The sequence below is a fragment of the Vigna umbellata genome, chromosome 5 (assembly GCF_029865625.1).
Source record: "Vigna umbellata cultivar VRB3 chromosome 5, Vumbellata_1.0, whole genome shotgun sequence".
NCBI lineage: Eukaryota > Viridiplantae > Streptophyta > Magnoliopsida > Fabales > Fabaceae > Vigna > Vigna umbellata.
The window spans coordinates 22,910,654-22,931,225 of NC_142169.1; the positions used below are offsets into that span (position 1 = coordinate 22,910,654).

General features: G+C 37.0%; 2 protein-coding genes across 3 annotated transcripts; one reads left to right on the top strand and one right to left on the bottom strand.

Moving 5' to 3' along the window:
• Positions 1-1,044: 1,044 nt before the first annotated feature.
• On the bottom strand, positions 1,045-3,571 carry LOC124841265 (putative pentatricopeptide repeat-containing protein At5g52630). Its single transcript, XM_088114975.1, has 2 exons — positions 1,691-3,571; positions 1,045-1,486 (listed from the first exon to the last, which is right to left on the bottom strand). Exon 1 carries the CDS (start codon positions 3,566-3,568, stop codon positions 1,817-1,819), a length of 1,752 nt encoding a protein of 583 aa, XP_087971101.1. The 5' UTR covers positions 3,569-3,571; the 3' UTR covers positions 1,045-1,486; positions 1,691-1,816.
• A 169-nt stretch (positions 3,572-3,740) lies between these two features.
• On the top strand, positions 3,741-20,193 carry LOC124840323 (ARM repeat superfamily protein). 2 transcript variants are annotated; one of them, XM_088114973.1, is made up of 23 exons: positions 3,741-4,018; positions 4,098-4,305; positions 7,228-7,309; positions 7,805-8,081; positions 8,572-8,670; positions 8,777-8,917; positions 9,519-9,695; positions 10,387-10,589; positions 10,693-10,836; positions 10,906-10,994; positions 11,533-11,677; positions 11,836-11,882; positions 12,608-12,663; positions 13,673-13,836; positions 15,042-15,229; positions 16,149-16,209; positions 16,295-16,367; positions 17,235-17,336; positions 17,456-17,552; positions 17,633-17,749; positions 17,843-18,072; positions 18,188-18,328; positions 19,752-20,193. In XM_088114973.1, exons 1-23 carry the CDS (start codon positions 3,749-3,751, stop codon positions 19,932-19,934), a joined length of 3,294 nt encoding a protein of 1,097 aa, XP_087971099.1. In that variant the 5' UTR covers positions 3,741-3,748; the 3' UTR covers positions 19,935-20,193. The 2 variants fall into 2 exon arrangements, with proteins under 2 accessions (XP_087971099.1, XP_087971100.1); XM_088114974.1 differs by lacking the exon at positions 3,741-4,018 and having other exon boundaries at positions 4,291-4,305; positions 7,815-8,081.
• Positions 20,194-20,572: the final 379 nt, after the last annotated feature.

The following is a 20,572-nucleotide window of genomic DNA, read 5'->3' on the forward strand; positions in this document are numbered from 1 at the left end:
GATGTCAACATCCGTTTAAGGGAAAACGGATGTCAACATCCGTCGACGGATATCGACATCCGTTTCAGATCCAAACGGATACTCGACATCCGTTTTTGGCCTGGTTATCTTCTTCCTTTCTCCCAACACATGCACACAGCAAAAAAACGCAGAGCACAACACAGAGATATATGCATTACATTTAAAAAAAAAATCAAAATATCATCACTAACCTTGTGAGGAAAAATGGAAGATGATAAACAAATGTGATGGAATTTGGGTGAGAATCTGAGAGGGTTGGGAGGTGGGTGAGAAGAGGTAGAAAGATAAATTTTAGGGTTAAAGTAAATAATTAGGATTAAAAAATAAAAAGGTTATTTGTGTAATTATAAAATGTTAGTTTTGTAATTCAAAAAATATGTAATAAAATTGGGGAGGTGGAGGGAGAAAATGTGGTGGAGGGAGTAACACCCGGTTCATATTTGGGGCTACGTCAAAACTATATGGGCCAACTGCAATGAACTCATGGATATTGCTTTCTGCACCCATCAATTTCTAGCTACACTCCATTATTTTTTAAAATTCCATTTTTACCCATGTTCATTTTATTTTGGGGAGGTGCTTGCTAGGTCCCGGAGATGTGCTGGTGATTTGTGACAGGAATATTATTGAGGTATGAGTTATGCATATACAATTACTGAAATGTGCAGGTAAGTAGAAAATGATTTTTTTGTTTCCAGAAACGTAATCTATATTTCCGGAAAATTAAAGTCGTAAAAGTATTGTTTAGTCTCTTCCGGAAAGATATCTGGTGTAAGTTTCGGAAAAAATAGTTAGAAAGTGCTTTCCGAAAAAGTCATTTCGAAAGATTGAAATTCTCCTTCTGGAATTTTTTCTCCCACCCACTCACCTCCTTGGACCCTTCACTATTTCACTGTCATATATATATATATATATATATATATATATATATATATATATATATATATAATTTAGTAAAATTAAAAAAATACTTTTATTTATATACTAATTTATGTAAAAAAATTTAAAGGAGTCAAAACTCCCTTAATTAACCATGAAGCTCCGCCAAGAATATACATACAAGGAGATGTCAGATCCGTTACATAATCGTTATTAGAGCAGCTAAACATAGCTATGCCTTACACTTTAGATGAACACACAACACACAGTATGCTGAAACTAAAATCCATATATCATAACTATATAACCAGTCTATATCTCAGGCCAAAGCATTAAGAGCAAGAAAAAAACTCAGATCACAGGTATCGACAGACGTCAACTTTGGCAGAGGAGCATCACAAAAACTTGCCGGCCATGACAATTTAAACTTGCGACTTGGCTGGCATGTCATTGATGTTCCAACCTCAATCAAAATGGTATGGAGAAGTCAACTGAGTAATCAGAAGCGCCATCAAAACTGCTACTTCTCACATTCACGCATCTTATCTATGTCTTTATATTTGAAGGTTGTCATACCCTGGAACATCTACAAAAGTGCAAATTAGGTTGTCATATAACACACTAGGTTTTGTAAATGCAACAATTGATAGTCTCAAGAATGGTATTCAAATTGCTTTTGGAGTTCTTCGTGGGGTATGAGTACAGTACTATATAGGCTTCCCTTTTCCCTCCCATCACGTTATCTGCAACGGCAAAAAAATAAATAAATATAAAAAAGATTCAAAATTACCACGATCTATACGCGGCGAGATAGCAAAAGACAAGTTGAGAGTTGATGCTACTCTGTTCCTCCTCTGCCACTGAAAATAATTTGATTTGTTCAGTGACTCTCATGTTATTTATCACCTTGCCATCATCACCAATAATCTCCGCATGTACATTTTCCCTCCTCAAATCGATGGAACCGGTTATTATCCCTCACAATGATTACCCTTCCGGTACATTTGCTAATAAACTTGATGGCAGTGTGGCAATCACCACAAACACGCAAGTTCTTCATCACTCTGATAGGTCGCTCCTGAGGAAAAGTAATAAGTCCAAACGCTATGGCCAACCTTTCACTATGATACCTTATAGTTTGACTCTTCTCATCTCCGTCCACTTCTTTTAACACGAAAGACGTGTCTGCAACGTACCCAGCTTTCGCAATTTTCTCTCCCAGCTCCTCCAACTTCTCATAAATTTCCTTGGTCTTCCCATGAGACCTATCCCCAGCAGCAAATGTATGAACCCTGTTACCCTCCTCCACCCAACTCAAACCAGTTTCTTTCTTTATTCCCTGATCCCTCAGCATTTTTCTCGCTCTCGCCGCCTCCTCCCATCTCCCAGCAGCAGCATAAGCATTAGAAAGCAAGACATTAATCCCAGAACTTACAGCACCCATCTCAAAAATCCTATCAGCCACAAATGAAGCCCATTCAGTGTTCCCATGAATCCTGCACCCAGTCAACAAAGCCCCCCAAACAGATTCCGTTGGCTCCATAGGCATGCCCTCAATCACCCGAAACGCTTCATCCAACTTCCCAGCACGACCAAGCAAATCGACCATGGTTGCATAATGCTGCGATCCGGGTTCAATCCCATGCTCCTTCATCAACCCAAAGTAATGCTTCCCCCTCTCCACCAACCCCGCATGGCTGCACGCATAAAGCAGACACAAGAACGTGATGAAATTCGGCTTCACCCCGACACTCCCCATCTCTTCAAACAGCTCAAACGTTTTCCCCGTGTGAGCATGCTGAGCACACGCAATCAACATCGCATTCCACATGCCAAGGTTCCTAACCTTCACCTCCTCAAAAACTTTGTAACCCCCTTCCACAACTCCACACTTGGAGTACAACGAGATCAATGAACTAGCCACAAAGCAGGACGAGTCAAAACTCGTCTTAAAGCACAATCCATGCACTTGCTTGCCCAACTCAAACAAAGTGGAAGCACTACAAACCCTCAAAACACTAGACAATGTAAAATCATTAACTCGAATATCATAATCCTGCTGCAAAGCACATTTAAAGAGGTTCAAAGCCTCCTCATCGAGACCCAATTGGGAGTATCCATATATCAGGCCGCTCCAGGAGACAACGTTTTTATGAGGCATTTCGTCGAACACCTTGCGCGCGTTGTTTATTTCGCCGCATTTAGCGTACATATCGACGAGGGAGCTTCCAACGAACACGTCGAAGTGGTTGGCGCTTTTTATGGCGAGGGCGTGGAGGGAGTGGGCGGTGGGGAGGGACGAGAGGGCGGCGCAGGACTTTGTGGCGGTGGGTAGGGTGTGGTCGTCGGGAAGGAGGCCGTGGCGGAGCATGCGACGGAAGAAGCGGAGGGCGAGGTGGGGGAGGTCGTTCTGGGCGAAGGCGGAGATGACGGAGCTCCATGTGGTGGCGGACTTCTGGGGAAAGGAATCGAAGAGTTTGTGCGAGGAGTGAGGAAGGTTAGTTTTGGAGTAGAAGTTGATCAAATGATGGCAAACCAATGGAAGAGCTTCAAACCCTAATTTGATAACGTATGCATGGAGTTGAAGACCCTTGGGGAGTAACCTTGAATGTGTTAGACACACCAGCACCTTGCAAATGTCTCTGCAGTCACTCTGCGGAGGGAGCATTACAGACGGCAGTGAAACGGGACCAACACGCTGCGTCACATCTTATTTTCCTTTTGGGCCTACATTAGGCCCAAATATGAAAAAATAAACAAAAACTGACATGACATTCAGTTCATTGACGTCGTCTGGTTCAGTTGAATAAGTGTAAACTTGACACCAAGGTAGTAGGCATAGAGAAGAATGGAGGGAGAAGAAGAGTTGCTGTGGAAATCGGAGCCACAACGCGAGTCCATCGTCTCCGTCACGCTCGCACGTGCCATCACTTCTCTTCTCACTTCCCGTCCTAAGAAGCTTCACGACTCTATTTCTCGCCTCTCCTCACATTCTTCGCGCTCGCACACTTCACTCGTTTCCCTCGAAGACTCTCTCTGGTTTTTCCACAGCTACGTTGCCGACGCTGCGACCAATAATTCTTCCCTCGACCAAGTCCTTCTTCCAATCATCGACAGCGTATGCATTTTCTCCTCCTCAATTTGTTTATTTCGGATTCTGCTTTCTCTTCGTTACGATGTGTTTTTCGTGTTTCCAGGTGTTAAAGTCCAAGCATGGTGACCAAGCTATGCTTCTGTTGAACTGGCTCTTCCAGGACGAGCTTCTTTTCCAACCCGTTGCCGAGGCTCTCGCTGGCGTCGTTGCCAGAAAGCACGTGCACGACCGCTACTTGTTGCTTGGTTGGTGCCTCCTTCTTCGGAATCTAGTTGAATTTGAAAGTTCCGCTCATCAATCCATGTTAAGTGGTGAGTTTCTAGTACTTGAGATCTAAAACTGAGAAAAATAGTTCTGAAGGGATTAGAAGACCCTTCTCAATTCTCTTATTTATATAAATAAACTCTGGTACAATAGATAGATGGAAGATGAAGAGATTGTCCTAGCTAGGAACAATCATTATAGATAACCCAACACACAACTACCTACTTTAGGCCCTGCTACACTAATCATAGGGAGACTTAATAATTATTCTAACACTCCCCCTCAAGTTGGAGCATACAAATTGTATCTACCAAGCTTGGAACAAATAAACTCAATCCGAGGTCCCCTTAACGACTTAGTCAACACATCTGCGAGTTGGTCATTTGATCCAACAAACTCAGTACAAATTTCTTTTGACAATAATTTTTCGCGAACAAAATGACAATCAATTTCTATATGTTTGGTTCTCTCGTGAAACACTGGATTTGATGCAATGTGAAGAGCAGCTTGGTTATCACAATACATCTATGTCACAGAAGTTAAGCTCTTGAAGGAACTGCTTCACCCATATAAGTTCACATGTTAATGAAGCCATTGCCCTATATTCAGCCTCAGCTGTTGATCGAGCCACTACATTTTGTTTCTTACTTTTCCATGAGATAATGTTTCCTCCAAGGAAAACACAATATCCAGTAGTAGATCGTCTATCAATAGGAGAACCTGCCCAATCAGCATCACAATATCCTGATACCTGAAGACTTCCTTTTTCTTCATATAAGAGCCCTTGCCCGGGAGCCTTTTTCACATACCTTAGAATGCGAATGATAGCATTCCAATGGCCAACACATGGAGCTTGCATAAACTGACTAACCACTCCAACTGCAAAAGATTGATCCGGCCTTGTAATAGTGAGATAGGCTAGTTTTCCAACTAGCCTCCTATATCTCTCCGGGTCGGGGAATAATTCACCTTCTTCTGTTGTTAATTTTTGATTTGGATCCATAGGGCTATCAACAGGTCTACAATCAATCATGCCTGTTTCTTGCAAAATATCCAGAGCATACTTCCTTTGGGAGATTACAACTCCATCTTTTGACTGAGCTACTTCAATGCCTAGGAAGTATTTGAGGCTCCCAAGATCCTTGGTTTGGAAATGTCTACACAAATACTCCTTCAATTGAGATATTCCAGCAGTATCATTTCCTGTAATAACTATATCATCAACATATACTATCAAGTAAACACATTTCCCGGGAGACGAATGATAATAAAAGACTGAATGATCTGCTTCACTGCGTTTTAGCCCAAATTTTTGAACAATGGAGCTAAACTTTCCAAACCAAGCACGTGGTGATTGCTTGAGCCCATATAGAGATCGGTTCAATTTACAAACCATACCAGACTCCCCCTGAGCAACAAACCCTGGAGGTTGCTCCATATAAACTTCTTCCTCAAGATCACCATGGAGAAAGACATTTTTGATATCCAACTGATGAAGTGGCCAATGACGAATGGCTGCCATTGCAAAGAACAATCGAATGGTAGTCATCTTTGCCACGGGAGAAAAGGTGTCACAATAATCAAGAGCATAAACCTGAGTGTACCCTTTTGCAACCAGCCGGGCTTTGAGCCTATCAATGTTACCATTAGGGCCGACTTTAATTGCATATACCCATCGACAACCAACAGCCTTTTTTCCCGGGGGAAGTTGGATATCAAAAATGCCTTTCTCCATGGTGATCTTGAGGAAGAAGTTTATATGGAGCAACCTCCAGGGTTTGTTGCTCAGGGGGAGTCTGGTATGGTTTGTAAATTGAACCGATCTCTATATGGGCTCAAGCAATCACCACGTGCTTGGTTTGGAAAGTTTAGCTCCATTGTTCAGCTTTGTCAGAAGGTACTTGGCTTCCATCCTGCTCGAGGTGGTCATAATGTCCTTGACCAAGGAACCACATTTCTACAGCAGCAGACCAACATAGATAATTCTTTCCGTTTAGCTTTTCGGAAGTGATTGAGGGACTTCCAGAGAAAGAAAGAGCACTTCCAGACGCCATTCTTTGATAAAAAGAGGAGAAGGAACCAGAAAAACCGTGAAGAACCAGAAAAACCGTGAAGAACCAAAAAACCCTAGGGGGGTCTTAGGGTTTTTTTAAAGGGGAGCTTCTGGACATACCAAAGTAATATTTTGAGGGGCAGAACGGACAGAGGAGCAGAGGGCGACAGCTATGGAGGTGGCGCGGCGACTTTCCGGTGAGCAGAGGGCGGCGCGTGGACAGCACGCGCCTGTTCGCAGCGCACAAAGAGGCGGCGCGTGGAGGAGAATCAGGCGAACCCACCGGTGGGGTTGGCTGTCGCGTGAAGAGGCGAACCAGATCCAGTGGTCGCCGGACGGAACAGTGACGGCGGACGGCGGCGGACGGTGGCAGACGGCGGCGAACGGCGGTGGACAGCAGCGGACAAATGCGAGGTGGCAGACAACCAAGTTGAAGAACTACAAACTGCAGTTGACAGCTGCAGATAGTGGCGAGACAGCCGCGGACAACGGCGAACGGCACCGGACAGATGCAAACAACAGTGACAGTGCTGGTGGACAACCCAGGACAGAAACCAGAGCAGGATGAACCTGCTCTGATACCAACTTGAGATCTAAAACTGAGAAAAATAGTTTTGAAGGGCTTAGAAGACCCTTCTCAGTTCTCTTATTTATATAGATAAACTCTGGTACAATAGATTGATGGAAGATGAAGAGATTGTCCTAGACTGCTAGGAACAATCATTATAGATAACCCAACACACAACTACCTACTTTAGGCCCTGCTACACTAATTATAGGTAGACTTAATAATTATTCTAACACTAGTTTTCACTCTCGCTATTTCAACTCAAGTATGACAGAGAACATATTTGGAAATAGGAAACCTTTTTATTTTCAATTCATTTGGATTAATTAATTAACTTGTGTTTGTTAGGGATACGGGAGAGGTATGGAGATTTGTTGAAGATACTCTCCTCTTGTCTTCCGGATTTGGCCAGTATTGTTAATAAAGGAAGGTATTGTTCTTTCTCATGCATCTCTTGTTTCAAAGTGTAATGTAAACGGATGTTCATGTTGTTTAGTGGTAGATTTTTCCCGTGTGCATTCAGCATTGGACTAGTGTAGTTATCAAGATAATTGTCTTTTATATTATTGTATGTTATGTAAACGTATATATGTCTTACATTGTATATTCAAACATTCATCTAAATACCCCGCTCTCTTTATAGGCTTGAGTCCTGATACTGTCAGGAGCTACCATTGTTGGCTAGAGGCGTTTGATTGATTATAAATGTGTTCAATGATAAGTCTCACTTGTGCACAGCTGCTCCTCTTCATAAATTCATCTTTTCATGTTTCCTGTTGCAGCATTGTACCCATTTATTTTACCAATAATGTCAAGCCCATATCTCTCCCATTTGTTCTTTTTGTGGATGGTATCATTATAATGTTCTTTTATTAATTCAGTGATTATTCCTCAATTTTTCATTATCTGACCACTGGCTTTTCAGTACTTTGCAGGATGGTTTTGAGTTGCCATCTCGCCTTGGAGTGTCTGCGGCTGATTGTTTTTTGTCCCTTTCGGGAGCATTAACAAAAATGGCGGACAATAAAAAGTTGAAGTTAAATGCTAGAGCAAAAGATCAGGCAATTACTTTTGTACATTCTCCTACTACTGACAAGAAGGAGAAATTGGATTCAAAATTTTTTATGTCAATGATCGAAAGGGACTTTACTCTGTGGCATCATTTAGATGACATTATTTGTTTGGTTCGAAGACTCCTTTCTGTAAGTTATACGGTCTTTGTTCTTAATTCTTTGATTGATATATTCATCATATGCAACTGTGATATACTATGAGGAAAATCATATTGAATAAGAAAACATTAGAAAGTGATGGCATTATTTAACTACATTGTGAATAAGACTTTTAGACGGTCAGCTATGGCAACATTTCCTGTTACATTGAATTTGGTAAACAAAACCTGTCCTGATTTTAGGTTCATGATTAACCCTTTTTCAATGTTCCTTTTCAGAGGGGCAACTAAGGTAAAACTATCTTCAATTTTGTGATGGGAACTCATTGCTTCTGCAGAAAGTATAATCAGACACAAACTTGTAACTGAATTCTAACTGGCATACAAAATTACTGCTATGAGCATGCATATGTGACAAGAATGTAAAAAAGATGGTTCAAGCTGTAACTTCTTCCTGTTGCTTTCTGTTGAACTTTGCACTGAACTTATTCAGTTGTTTAATATTCAACTCTACATTACAGTGGAGCAGGAAAAGTCGTTTTTTACATGCCAAAGGCTTGGAACAAGTTCTTAAATGGCTGCAGGAGATAAAGAATCACCACGGATCCTTTCAACTAGAGGCAGGTTCTGGAATCAATACGTTTTTTTTTTGTCTATTTGATATTCAATTCAGTCACTTACTAGTTTTCTATGGACCATAATTTTTCTTTGTCTGCGGCATTGAAGACTGATTCTAATGCTCTGAAGACTGGAGATTTACTGCTCTGTTCTTGCTGGAAGCATTATAGTGTGCTACTACACCTGGAAGATAAGAAGTTCTCGCAGCATTACAAGGAACTGTTGGACCAGTATATGTCTGGCATCCAGGTTATATACAGTACAGAGTAGCTATATATTTATAATGATGTCTTGAAGTAATTTGAGCAACCACCTTATGTCCCAGTTGATATGGATGGCAAGGTGTCTCTATTTGATGTTGCGAGGGGTGATAAAATTGTTCTTGTTTTAGCACTTCTGCTAAGAAAAATATATGCTGTCTGACTTCATCATATTGTATAGATATTTAGGCTTTAACTTACGGCATATATAAAAGGGAATTTTCCTTTGACTATCTGGATAGTGTCTCTTGTGCAATTTTTGGCAGTCTTGTGGTAAGTAAGAGTGTTTGTGGCATACATTTTATTTAGCACTTTGTGAAGCGACAGTCTCATATTAACTCTGTAAAATATACTCAACGATATCTCCATTCACCACCAGTTTTGTGGTGCGTTTTACTTAGATTTGAGCATATCTTATGGTGAGTTTGTAACTGTTACTAGCTAGAGATACATCAATTCAAATTAATCAGAAAAAGGTCAGTAGGTGATAATATATTTGATATGCTGACATGATAACTCAATTATTTCTGGTTTCATATGATTGTGCGTGCTGAAATTATTTTTGTTTCTGATGTCCATGCAAATTGCAGTATTATATGGACAACCACACTGGTGGTGGCCATATTGACAACAATGATGGTGGGTTGGAGACCAGAAAGTTCTTTTTGAATTGTTTATGCCTGCTTTTGGGACGTCTGGATATCAAGAGATTTGAAAGCACAGTGTCGGAGTTTGGGATGAATATCTCACGCATTCTAGTACCACAGGTACCTCTAATTGAGGCCTTCTTGGGGAAATATATTGCAGATATATTTTTAAACAAAAGTGTTACACAACCATTTAATCATGCGAATGAATGTGTTATATTCATTCTCCTTCAAAATCAATTTTTTTTCCCTTGCATGGATCAGGTTTAGCACTCAATTTTAGTTAGAACAAGGATACCATCTATTAGTATTTTTATTATAGCCTTTTCTTAGTTCTGAACTTGAATGACATGTTGACGTGGATTTTGCAGTGCCTTTAATACAGTAATAATGTCCTTTCATCTGATAGAAAGATCAATGCTGTTATTTTCAGCAGTAACTGTCGGTTGAATCTGACATTTGTTTTTCTAACCATTCCATAGTTAATTAACATTGTTTGTTTACCAATGATGCTCTGTCAAGGCAGAGTACTGTTTTTAATTTTACAAACTGAGTCCAGATGTACTTGATGTTTTACAACTTTAAGTTCACATATTTGATACAGGCATTGCCATCTGTTATGTGTAACCTGGGTTATGCTGCATATTGGCATAGAACTATAGTTCGTGCATTGCTTATTATCGACATATTTTTTAGTTATGATGTATTTAGAAGTCAATGATTAATCAAACTGTGATTTGGTAATTTGTGTCTAGATTTCCTTACCAGTTTGAAAATTGAGCATTTATACCTTTCCTTCTTTTTTCTGTAGCTTAATTGCACTGATGAGGATGTTATAGCTGGAGTTGTTTCAATATTCAAGGCTATCATTCTGAGGCCAGATTACTCACAAGAAGATGCACTTGCTGACAGTAGGAAGGCAAATAGTGTGATTCCTTTTCTGCTACACCTTTTAGATGAGCGGGATGGTACAGCTAGAGCTGTTGTTATGTTGATAGGAGAATACTGTTCAATGTAGTCATTTTATTCTTTCTCTTATGATACTGACTAAAAACACTTTTTAAGTCTAAAATCTTTTCTTTTAAATTTAGAACTTATACATATAAGGATTCTCCAGGAGCAAAGATGATCACTGTCTTATGGAAGTTCTGAAGCGCCTTTCTTCTGGAAACATTTCCCAGAGAAGAAATGCTATGGATGTTATATCAGAAGTCCTACGTATATCATCAAAATCACAAAGTTTAATGTCTTGTTCTGCTAGGTATGACGCTTATGTTGTTATACCAGTTTTTAGTTGTTGTATATTTATTTGTTGAAATGTGTATTTTAGGCAAGATATAGCCAACAAATTGCTAGAGCGGCTTGGAGATGAAGAAATTATGATTCGTGAACAGGCATCCAAATTACTTCCAATGATAGGTTAGCATTAAAACTGAAATGTAAAGTGTCATTTTTTTTTATACAGATTTCTTATATAAATTGGCAAGTATTAGCGGGTCTTGTATTGGCTGGAGCTTTATGGATGATTGGTTCTTGATGTGGTGCTGAACCTTCTTTTCCCAATTGTTAAGCACCATCTTTTTGGTTTTTAATTTTAATTTAAAGCAAAAACTATTGGTGGCCTATGTTTTATTCTCACATAAAGTCTATAGAGCTTTATATCAGGAGGTTACAAGGTGTGTTTAAGATGTGTGATTAAAGCAATTTATAAGCTTGCATCTAATAGCTTTAACTTATAGGTGGCTTCTTTGCATTTCCTTTACTTTTTTTTCTCTTTGAAATGATTCCTTCATTGTCTTTATTTGTTGTGCTCCTCTCCTTTAATGAGTTGCGCATTTTTTTAAGCCATAATGTTTTCACTTTATTTCCATATTTGTTACGGTGATCTAGAAAATATCTTGTCACAAAAATTTTACAAATGCGTGTGACAATTTTTATTGGTGAATTACTTTTGCAGACCCTTCATTGTACTTGCCTGCACTGGTTGGTCTTGTCTACTCTTCAGATGAGAGACAATCAATTGCTAGTGATTCCATCATTGAGGTCCTCAAACATCACAACCAGAGAATTGAAGTCATATTCTTGTTTCTTGACTGTCTTAGGTATGTCACCTTTCCTTTGCTCCTTCTACTGGGCCTCTAAAGTTTGGAGCTCAACTTATAGAAACTGTTTCTAGAGTTGGAGTTCAAAATCTAATAATTTTTTATAGGTGAAGATATCATTCATTCTTGGCTAAAATTTTACCTTCTTATCCTTGTAGCAATACCAGTATAAGCCTAGACTTTCCACAGTCCGATGGAGATGAAGGTACTTTTTTTCCCTACTTCCATCACTGTTTGAAATTTCATTGCATAGTTCTGTATTTTATATTAACCTTTATCGAATATAGGTTGAGCATTTATTGACTGCTGTGTAATACTATCAGTGGATTAGTTTTATGTTGTTTAACAACTTCTCAAGTGGCATTTGATACCATAGATTTGTGGATAATTTTGTTTGTAAAATTCCATACCAATTTCAATCAGCTTTTTCACATCTGTATCTCCTAAAACTAAAGTTCATCAAGTTTTCTAACACAGTTTAATATGGAAAGTAATGGCCGCTTCCTTTGAAATTGTTCAAGATCATGCACTATCCAGACATTGTAAATATGAAAATCACATTCTGCTGTTGAAGCAATAGTGTAAGATCACCAAATTCTTAATAGTGCTAGCTGATTTTCACTGGCATATAATATAAGGATGCATAATACTGCGCAATATGCATAACTACATATCACTTTAATGTGTTATATTTTCAAGATGCACATCAAAGTACATGTACATAATTACATTATAGGGTCCACTTCAAATTGTGATAATTTCTTATACTTTTCCTTGTTCACCACTGTGACTGTAAATATTGAACAGTTTGTAATATCTGTTTCTTGTTTAATTGAACAGTTTGTAATATCTGTTTCTTGTTTATCCACATCCGTTTTATGTTAAAAATACTGCATTTATTATGTTCTCATTTTTTTTATCTGGTGTCAGGGTCAAAGTTGGATACTGACCGATTACTCAAACTGGTTCCAGTATGGTCTAAAAGTGTAAGATGGTAGATTGAGAAATTATGTATGGCTGTAGGATTTGGTTCACTCTAAGGTTCAGAGTAAATGCATTGAATTATAACTGTTGATAGGAAAATTACTACTGATATTTTAACTCATTATTTGTCATGCATATGTATTCTGTCACAATTACAACCATTGACTTTCCAATCAATGACTGCAACTATATACCTTTTCAGAGTGCATGTCCTGCATTCCAATAAACGGTTATAACTTACGGCCATTACCTGTTTTGCTTTCTCTCTCCTTTTGTTTTTGTTTTTTAAATGTGGGAATTGCTTCTTTTTCTTTCTATGTGGAAATATGACCAAGAAAATGGAAATAAATGACTGATGTAATTTTTGCTTAGGTCAAGTTCGTTAATGGGATGGGAACTGTAGACTTTTTAAGACTTAATATTTGTGATAAATAGTAATAGATTATTTCAACATTTAAAGACTGCTAATTTCTGAAGTGATGTGCTACTGGAACCCAAATAATCCTAAAAGCAATGTATGTATACCTAAGAGTGATTGTTTATCTCTAATATTCTCCCTTACGTTGAAACCCTTTGTTCTCAAATCATGGACAATGACATAGTACTAGCCCTCATGACCTGGTTAAAGTTAAATTCTATGATGATTTGGGGAGGCTACAAGAAAACTCTTAGTATTTGGTAGAAGTTGCTCTTGCCCATGTTAAGAACCAAAGCAAGCTAAAGTTTAAGCTATTGGGTACGGGGTTACCATTGTCTTTCTTACTCTAAGCTCAGTTCTTGAAGAGTTCAGGTTTGGCCGTTTTTTTTAATTGATGGTGACTGTTTATTACTTTTGGTATATCTGTTTCCCTTTACATGTTCACCTGTGGCTTAACCATGTACACTTGCATTTTATGTAAATATGTTGGTTTACTGTTATCAATTAAAAAATATACTCCAATAAATGTATTTTCAGTACAGGAATCAACACTAACAAAAAATATTCTAATTTGTTATTTCCAATATTATCAGGTTCAAGACTGGAACCTTTTAATCGGACCACTGGTTGACAAGATGTTTGCAAATCCATCAAATGCAACTATTGTCAAATTCTTGAGTTATATAAGTGAAAACTTGGCAACTGTTGCTGATCTTGTATTGCATCATGTTATGTTGCATGTTAGAGACCAGAAGCAGTGAGTATATGAAGTACAATGTTTTAAATATCAAATGTTATCTTTGATCCTTAAACCAAATATTATAGCTGTTATGTTTTCCCCTTATTTATAATTTTGATCTCAAGAGCCTTAACTGCAGAACCAAAGACCCGTGTGCTTGTGACAAATACTGGATACAATGAAAATTCACTTCATAAGAACTTTTAAATCCAATGGATGATAACCTGATGCATTCCACATTGATTGAGAGTTCAAAGAAGATATTTGAATTATGCTCTAGTTTATTGAGCTGAAAGGCATGGTCTCAGTGTGGAATGTTGCTTGGTTGGCTGGTGTGTTATAGAAGTCAAAGACTTAAGGAATCCATAATTTTTTCTGATCTTATTAGCCAAGCTGTTAAAGCATGAAAAGATAATGAAGAATTATGCTCTTATTTTATGGTTGGTTTTGATTTATCATAATAGTTTTTCTTTGGTAAATTAGGATGCATTAGTAACTCTTTCCATCTCTCTTCAAACACAATTTATGTAATTACAGCACCGGACTTTACAGTGGCTTGACATTACTTTGTTGTTTGGAATGTCTACATTTGTTCTATTGTAATTCAAGGAACAGCAGTGTTTTAAGTCTACATTTGAGAAACGGTCCTTCCTACTGATATATTTGTCCTGGTTGTATTGCATATTTTTTTTGTTTGTTTTGGGACAGCTGTCAAGTTTATGATGACTAATAATTTATGGTTGGTTTTCTTTTCTCATACGAATGTTGCCCCTTGGCTTTTCTATTCATCACTTATCCACATGAAGTGCACAATATATGCATTATTACTGGCCAAGTGATCAAAGTTTTATTTCTGCTTCAGTTTCTTTCTAATATGATTGTAGTGTGTAATGATTGTACGAGATTTATCATGGTCATATACAATATTTCCAGTGTGTAAAAGTGTTTATTTGAGTCAAATGGGACATGCTAATCTCATTCATAATATCATACTGTGTCTTCATTTGGATTATTATAATATTAAAATCTTTTTGTCCTTATATTCTGTCATCAGAGTGAATGTGTCTATATAATTGTCTCAAAAGTGGGAAAATTCTAGTGTAAACTAAATGCATTGACAATGGATGTGTAATCACTAAATGTAATGTGGCACAAAGACTTGTGCAATTATTTAATTTGTTGGTGATAATTTCTTTCGTGATACATTTTCAATTCTGCTGCAGGATTGGTGAAAGTTTCGTATCAAGATGGGAGCAAAGAACCTACACAAGTGAAGAATTTGAAGAAATGCAGCTATCTCTGTTCGAGCATCTTTGCCCTTTGCTCATAATTAAAATTCTTCCCTTGAAAACTTTCAACGACCTCAATTCATCAATTATGTATGGGCATCTCAGTAAAAACATAATCCATGGTATATATTTCTGCCTTGTATCTGCCTGCCTGATTCTCTTGATGGCTATATTGATTCTACCATTGCCCAATTATTGTTCGCATGTCAAGGATTTATAGAGTCTGCTACCTTTTTTTTTTCCACATGCAGATCTTCTCTTTTAGAGGTTTGCTTTTTCATTATTTTTTCTTTTGTTAACAGTTATCCATTCTGTTTTACCTGGTATTAAAACCTGTTTATCTAATCTTCTGATGTGCAAATTTAAAGCTCATGGAATCAGATTTTGTTCCTGTTTCTATTTGCTCAAGACTAAGGCACATCTAGAATTTGGTTGCTGAGCCCATTGAATTAAGATTACTGTGGTTTTTTAATGTTTCCAAAAGTTGGATGCAAAACTTAACTACTATGTGATTCCTTCGTATAATAAAATCTTGTTCTAGTTTAGTTTGACACTGTAAGATGTTAAATATGGACTCTACTTTTACATTTTGTGGATATTCTGCTACTTTGTTTAAATGTGTCCCTAAATGATCCAACACTTAGTAGACTTGTATTGTAGACTGTAGTTAAAAGAATGACGGATGGACTGAGACAATACGGCCACTTAGAATTTTTTAAATTCTCTCTTCCTTGCCAATGTTGTCAGAAGTTCATCTGCTCAAGGTGCTTAAAACTATACTAGTAGTAACTGATATTTCGCATAGATGAAACTAAAAGGTAGACAAAAGAAGTCTTACCACTAAACAATTCATTGTTAAGGTTGTTAGTTTTATACAGTCATGATTCTGGACTCCAATCCTAATACAATCTCATGTTCTTGAGCATCGAACATTAACTACTATGTTTGTCAGATCAGACATTGTATCATTTTTCGTTTAATTCATTGAGTTTTTCTTCTGAAGTTATTACAAACTGTGTATATTTCTTCCTTGCGAGGTAGATGCAGCAAACAGAAACACTGATATTGATTGTGATTGTATCGCTGCTTTCCTTCTAAACAGGTTGGTCCTTGAAGAACATAGCCTGTCTCCTTCAACTAAACATTACAGGAGCCTGATGCATATGTCCTTTATTCATTTGTTTCAGGGCTTTTTGTGAGTTTGAATTTGAAGATGTTCAGAAGCTCTCTGCTGAGCTGTGTGGACGCATTCATCCACAAGTAATGTTCTCTTCCCAATCCCCCTCTACCCTGGAATTTTACAGGAAAGACATCCACGAGAACAACCTTGGTTTTATTTACATTTCAGTTTGAGTTTTTCTTTACACTGTCTTGTATACTACATTATTAGGGTGTAAGCCGGTTGCACCTAACCTGCAATCCTTTCTAACCCAATCCAATTGCATTTTTCTGGGTTGGGTTGGGTTTGGACGTTTTTGTGCACCCAATTAAAATTGGTTGAGTTGGGTAACGGGTTCGAATTCCAAACCTAATAAACCCGACCTAATCCAACTACATAAATATGTAATAAAAATATTATTTGTCCTATTAATTTACTACAAAAATGATTTTATAATATGAATATTATTTATAAATTTGTTATAAATATTGTTTATGCCTTATAAATATTAAGAAACATTGAAAATATTTATGTTGTGATATTTCTTAAAAGTTAATAATATTTTTAAATTATTCAACCAATGACCCAAACTGACCCGATTATAATTGGATTGAGTTGTTAAATAAAAAGAGGTAAACCCAACCCAACTAAATTTAATTGGGTTTGGTTGGAAATTAGATTAAACTCGACCTAACTTGAACTACTTACACCTGTACTACTTTACAACATAATTGAGTTTTAGATGAAATTCTTCAATACTATTATAATTTTTGTTTTGATGCAGTTCTTAGTTCTGCCAGTTTTCGATAATCAATTACATATTCTTATAATAATCCTTGTTTCTTCTCTTTATGACTGACATCTAATCTGAATCTGGCACCACAGTAAACCTTATTAGTTGTAACCTATTGGCAGTTTATATTTATTAAAATGTCCCTTCAACCTTTCTATGCTTTCTGATTTTTTAGGTTCTGCTCCCATTTGTTAGCTCCATATTAGACGGAGCTGTTGCCTCTAAGAATATACTGAAGATAAAGACCTGTTTATTTTCAATCTGCACATCACTTGTGGTAAATATTTCCCCCCATCATTATTTAGATTTTTTGGTGCTTTTTACTAGTTTGTTTCAGTTTCTGGCATTTTCTGCATCAATTTGGCTGGCAATAAGGTGCCGTTTTTGGATTTACAGGTCAGAGGATGGGAGACACTCTCTCATCGTTCAATGTATGCAATCAGAGAGATGATTGAAACTGTATTGTTATGGCCTTGTCTGAACGCTGATTCAGGTTTGTAAGAATTTTGTTTCTAAGTTTCTTTCAATTTTATTTGAACCAAATCTAATTGTGATGATTACGTTTTCTCTCAGTTTCTAAAGCACAACACGGATGCATTGATTGTCTAGCACTAATGATATGTGCTGAACTACAAGCTAAGGAATCAATCACTTCCATGCCTGGCAAAATTAGGGCCCTTGGAAAAGAAGGTATTATTGATGTGTTTTAGTGAATTTTAAGCTTGATGCTCCAGGTTAGTTGAATGTGACTTCATCTCAGTTCTTTTGAGTCTTCTGCTGCAGGGAAGTCTGTTGTCAGCTATGTGATCAATCAGTTCTTTAACTACAAGAATGAACGAACTTCAACTCCTGAGTTTGGGGATGAAAACTCGGAATTTGTTCCTGCTTCAGTTTCTCTCTCTTTTCGTCTGTGTATGGGTAATGTTCTCATTAGCACTTGCCAGAAGATACCTGAATCTTGCAAGAAGCCCTTTGCAGCACAAGTTATTCCTTTTCTCCTTCAATCTCTTGAGGTAACAGTGCATATTAAGATCACATTTGCCTGATAGTACTCGTTTACTAGAGTTTTAGTTTTTGAAACTTCAACAATCTTGATTAGTTATGAAACTAACTATATTTGGCTAACAGTTTGAAACGAAGTCAGAGATTAGAGCAGCATGCACCCAGGTTCTATTTTCAGCTGTCTATCATTTAAGATCTGCAGTTCTTCCCTATGCATCTGACCTTCTCAGAATTGCCCTAAAAGCCCTAAGGAAGGAGTCAGACAAGGTAAATTACCTTTGTCATTCACCATTAATAATGCTACATATGTTCTTCTGATAATCAATGTTAACATATATGTAAATTTATCAGAATTAATAGTTTTACACAAGTTTCTTATCTATCTACTTGCTGCATCTTGGGTTTGGTGTATTGACCATATTGTTGGTAGGTGGCTTAATCGTGGATTGAAACTAATTACTAGGTCACTTAAAAAGAATTTTATCGACTTTGGTACCATAATATTTGACAATAAAAATTTATGGTTGTGTTCTTTTTTGTTGGCGTTTTGAATGTTGTCAAATATTTATAGCAAGCTTCACAGGTAAATTGTATCACCCACTCACCATTGTAATTTTATTAGACTGTCATATCTGTTAGCATATAGCTGAAATAATGAAACATGTTAGAATCAATATTGTAGGGTTAAATATGTTTTTATTTCCTAAACTTTGATGCAAAATTAGAATTCATTATTTTAAACTTTGATATAGTTTGGTTTCTAAACTGGAAAAATTAATAGATATAGTCCTCTTAATCCAATTTCGATAAATTTTTTTGACGTGTTAAACACGGTTTTAGTATGGTGTTTGAGTCTTTTATACCAATTGAAACGTTCCAATTCAAATGTCAGCCTGGAACACCGTAACAAGTCCAAAAAAATTAATATCTTTGGGTTAAAAGGACTATGTTCATTCATTTCTAAGGTTTAGAGACCAAAATGTATTAAAGTTTTGGACAAATGTGAATTCTAATTTTGCGTCTAAGTTTAGGGATTAAAAACATATTTAACCCTAATATTTTATCTTCATGATGTTTATGAGTATCTTAGGACTTCAATTATATCTCAAAACTGGTTTTCCATGTATTTAGATTATCTGTTAGGAATAGTTTCCCTATTTTTATCTCATGATTTGTCTCCTTGTTTAATTTTAATTTAGATTACTGTTTAGTCTATAAGTAAGGGTTTGAGCTTTATTTCTTATCATTGAACTGGAAAACACACTATTGAATAAAGTCATGAACTCAGTGACCACTCTCTCTTTTGTCCTTTGCCCTCACTACTTTATAAAACCCCATAATTTCAATAATATCCTTGTTGAATTGAGGCAAATAAAGTCGCATTAAATTTCAATCTGAAGTTTATTTTAATTTAATTTCTATGTATGTATGTATTGACAGTGTAAAACACAGAGACTATTTATTTATATTTATTGGTGTGGAAAATATTTATTGAAATTAAAAGGAAGGTAACCAGTAGAATTGTGGTAATCAAAATGTTGGGAGAAAGGCAATGGATGACAGCTTGGTATAAAGTGGACAAGTAAGAAAGCTGATACGGCTTTCTTTTGAATTTGAGTGTAGCCGTATTATTTCTCATAACGTGTGAGAAAATGTCGTATTATGTTTATGCATTTTTAATGTTCAACAGGAAAGGATAGCAGGTGCGAAGCTCATAGCATCACTTATGGCCAGCGAAGATGTGATTTTGGAAAACATATCTGTTGGACTATTAGAAGCCAGGTCTGTACTCTCAACCATATCTTCGTCAGATCCTTCTCTTGAGTTACAACAGCTTTGCCGCAAGTTGCTAGCATGCATATCTTCTCCTTGAGTTGCAACGAACTCTATTGTAGGCTTGTAGCGGTATATCACTCTTTCCCCCCTTTTATTATTCAGTGTACATAGTTCACTTTCGTATGCGCAGATAAAATATTTTTGAAATAGGTTCGTTGCATACTTGTATGAGACAAGAAGAATACATTCCCATGATCATGTTGTATACAACATCTGTTAATACCCGTTAACGTCAAATTCAGGGACATGCATGCAGACTTCCATATCTTTTGTTTTTTTCAGACAATTGGCATCCATCCATTTCGTCCATATCGTGTATTTTTCTGCTTTCGCTCCTTTCTGAAAATGAAACGTTTAAGATGAGGTAAAAAGCTACATCACAGCTGTATGCTGGAGTTCAACTTGGCAATAGTTTTCTTATTGAAAAACAAGGTTTATTGAAGAGTGTGGTATGGAAGAAAAAAGGCAAGAAATTGTACGGGATAGTATTTTTATGGGGATTGACAGGGTACAGGGTATACTAAGTGAGAAAGACAATTTTATACGAGAATGGGTAAAATTAATTTGGGCAATGAATATGCAGATGATCGGATTAAAAAATTTTCAAGTCGCATAATAAATAAAAATATTAATTGCTCTTAACTTTAAGAAATTCACTTCAATCGTGTATTTTTA

What these genes read in the sequence shown, in the direction of transcription:
- LOC124840323 (XM_088114973.1), top strand. Translation starts at nt 3,749, where the DNA reads ATGGAGGGAGAAGAAGAGTTGCTGTGGAAATCGGAGCCACAACGCGAG. An exon ending in TTAATGTCTTGTTCTGCTAG is followed by an intron (nt 10,837 to 10,905) that starts GTATGACGCTTA and finishes TGTGTATTTTAG; the next exon opens with GCAAGATATAGCCAACAAAT. An exon ending in TTCCAGTATGGTCTAAAAGT is followed by an intron (nt 12,664 to 13,672) that starts GTAAGATGGTAG and finishes CAATATTATCAG; the next exon opens with GTTCAAGACTGGAACCTTTT.
- LOC124841265 (XM_088114975.1), bottom strand. Translation starts at nt 3,568, where the DNA reads ATGCTCCCTCCGCAGAGTGACTGCAGAGACATTTGCAAGGTGCTGGTG.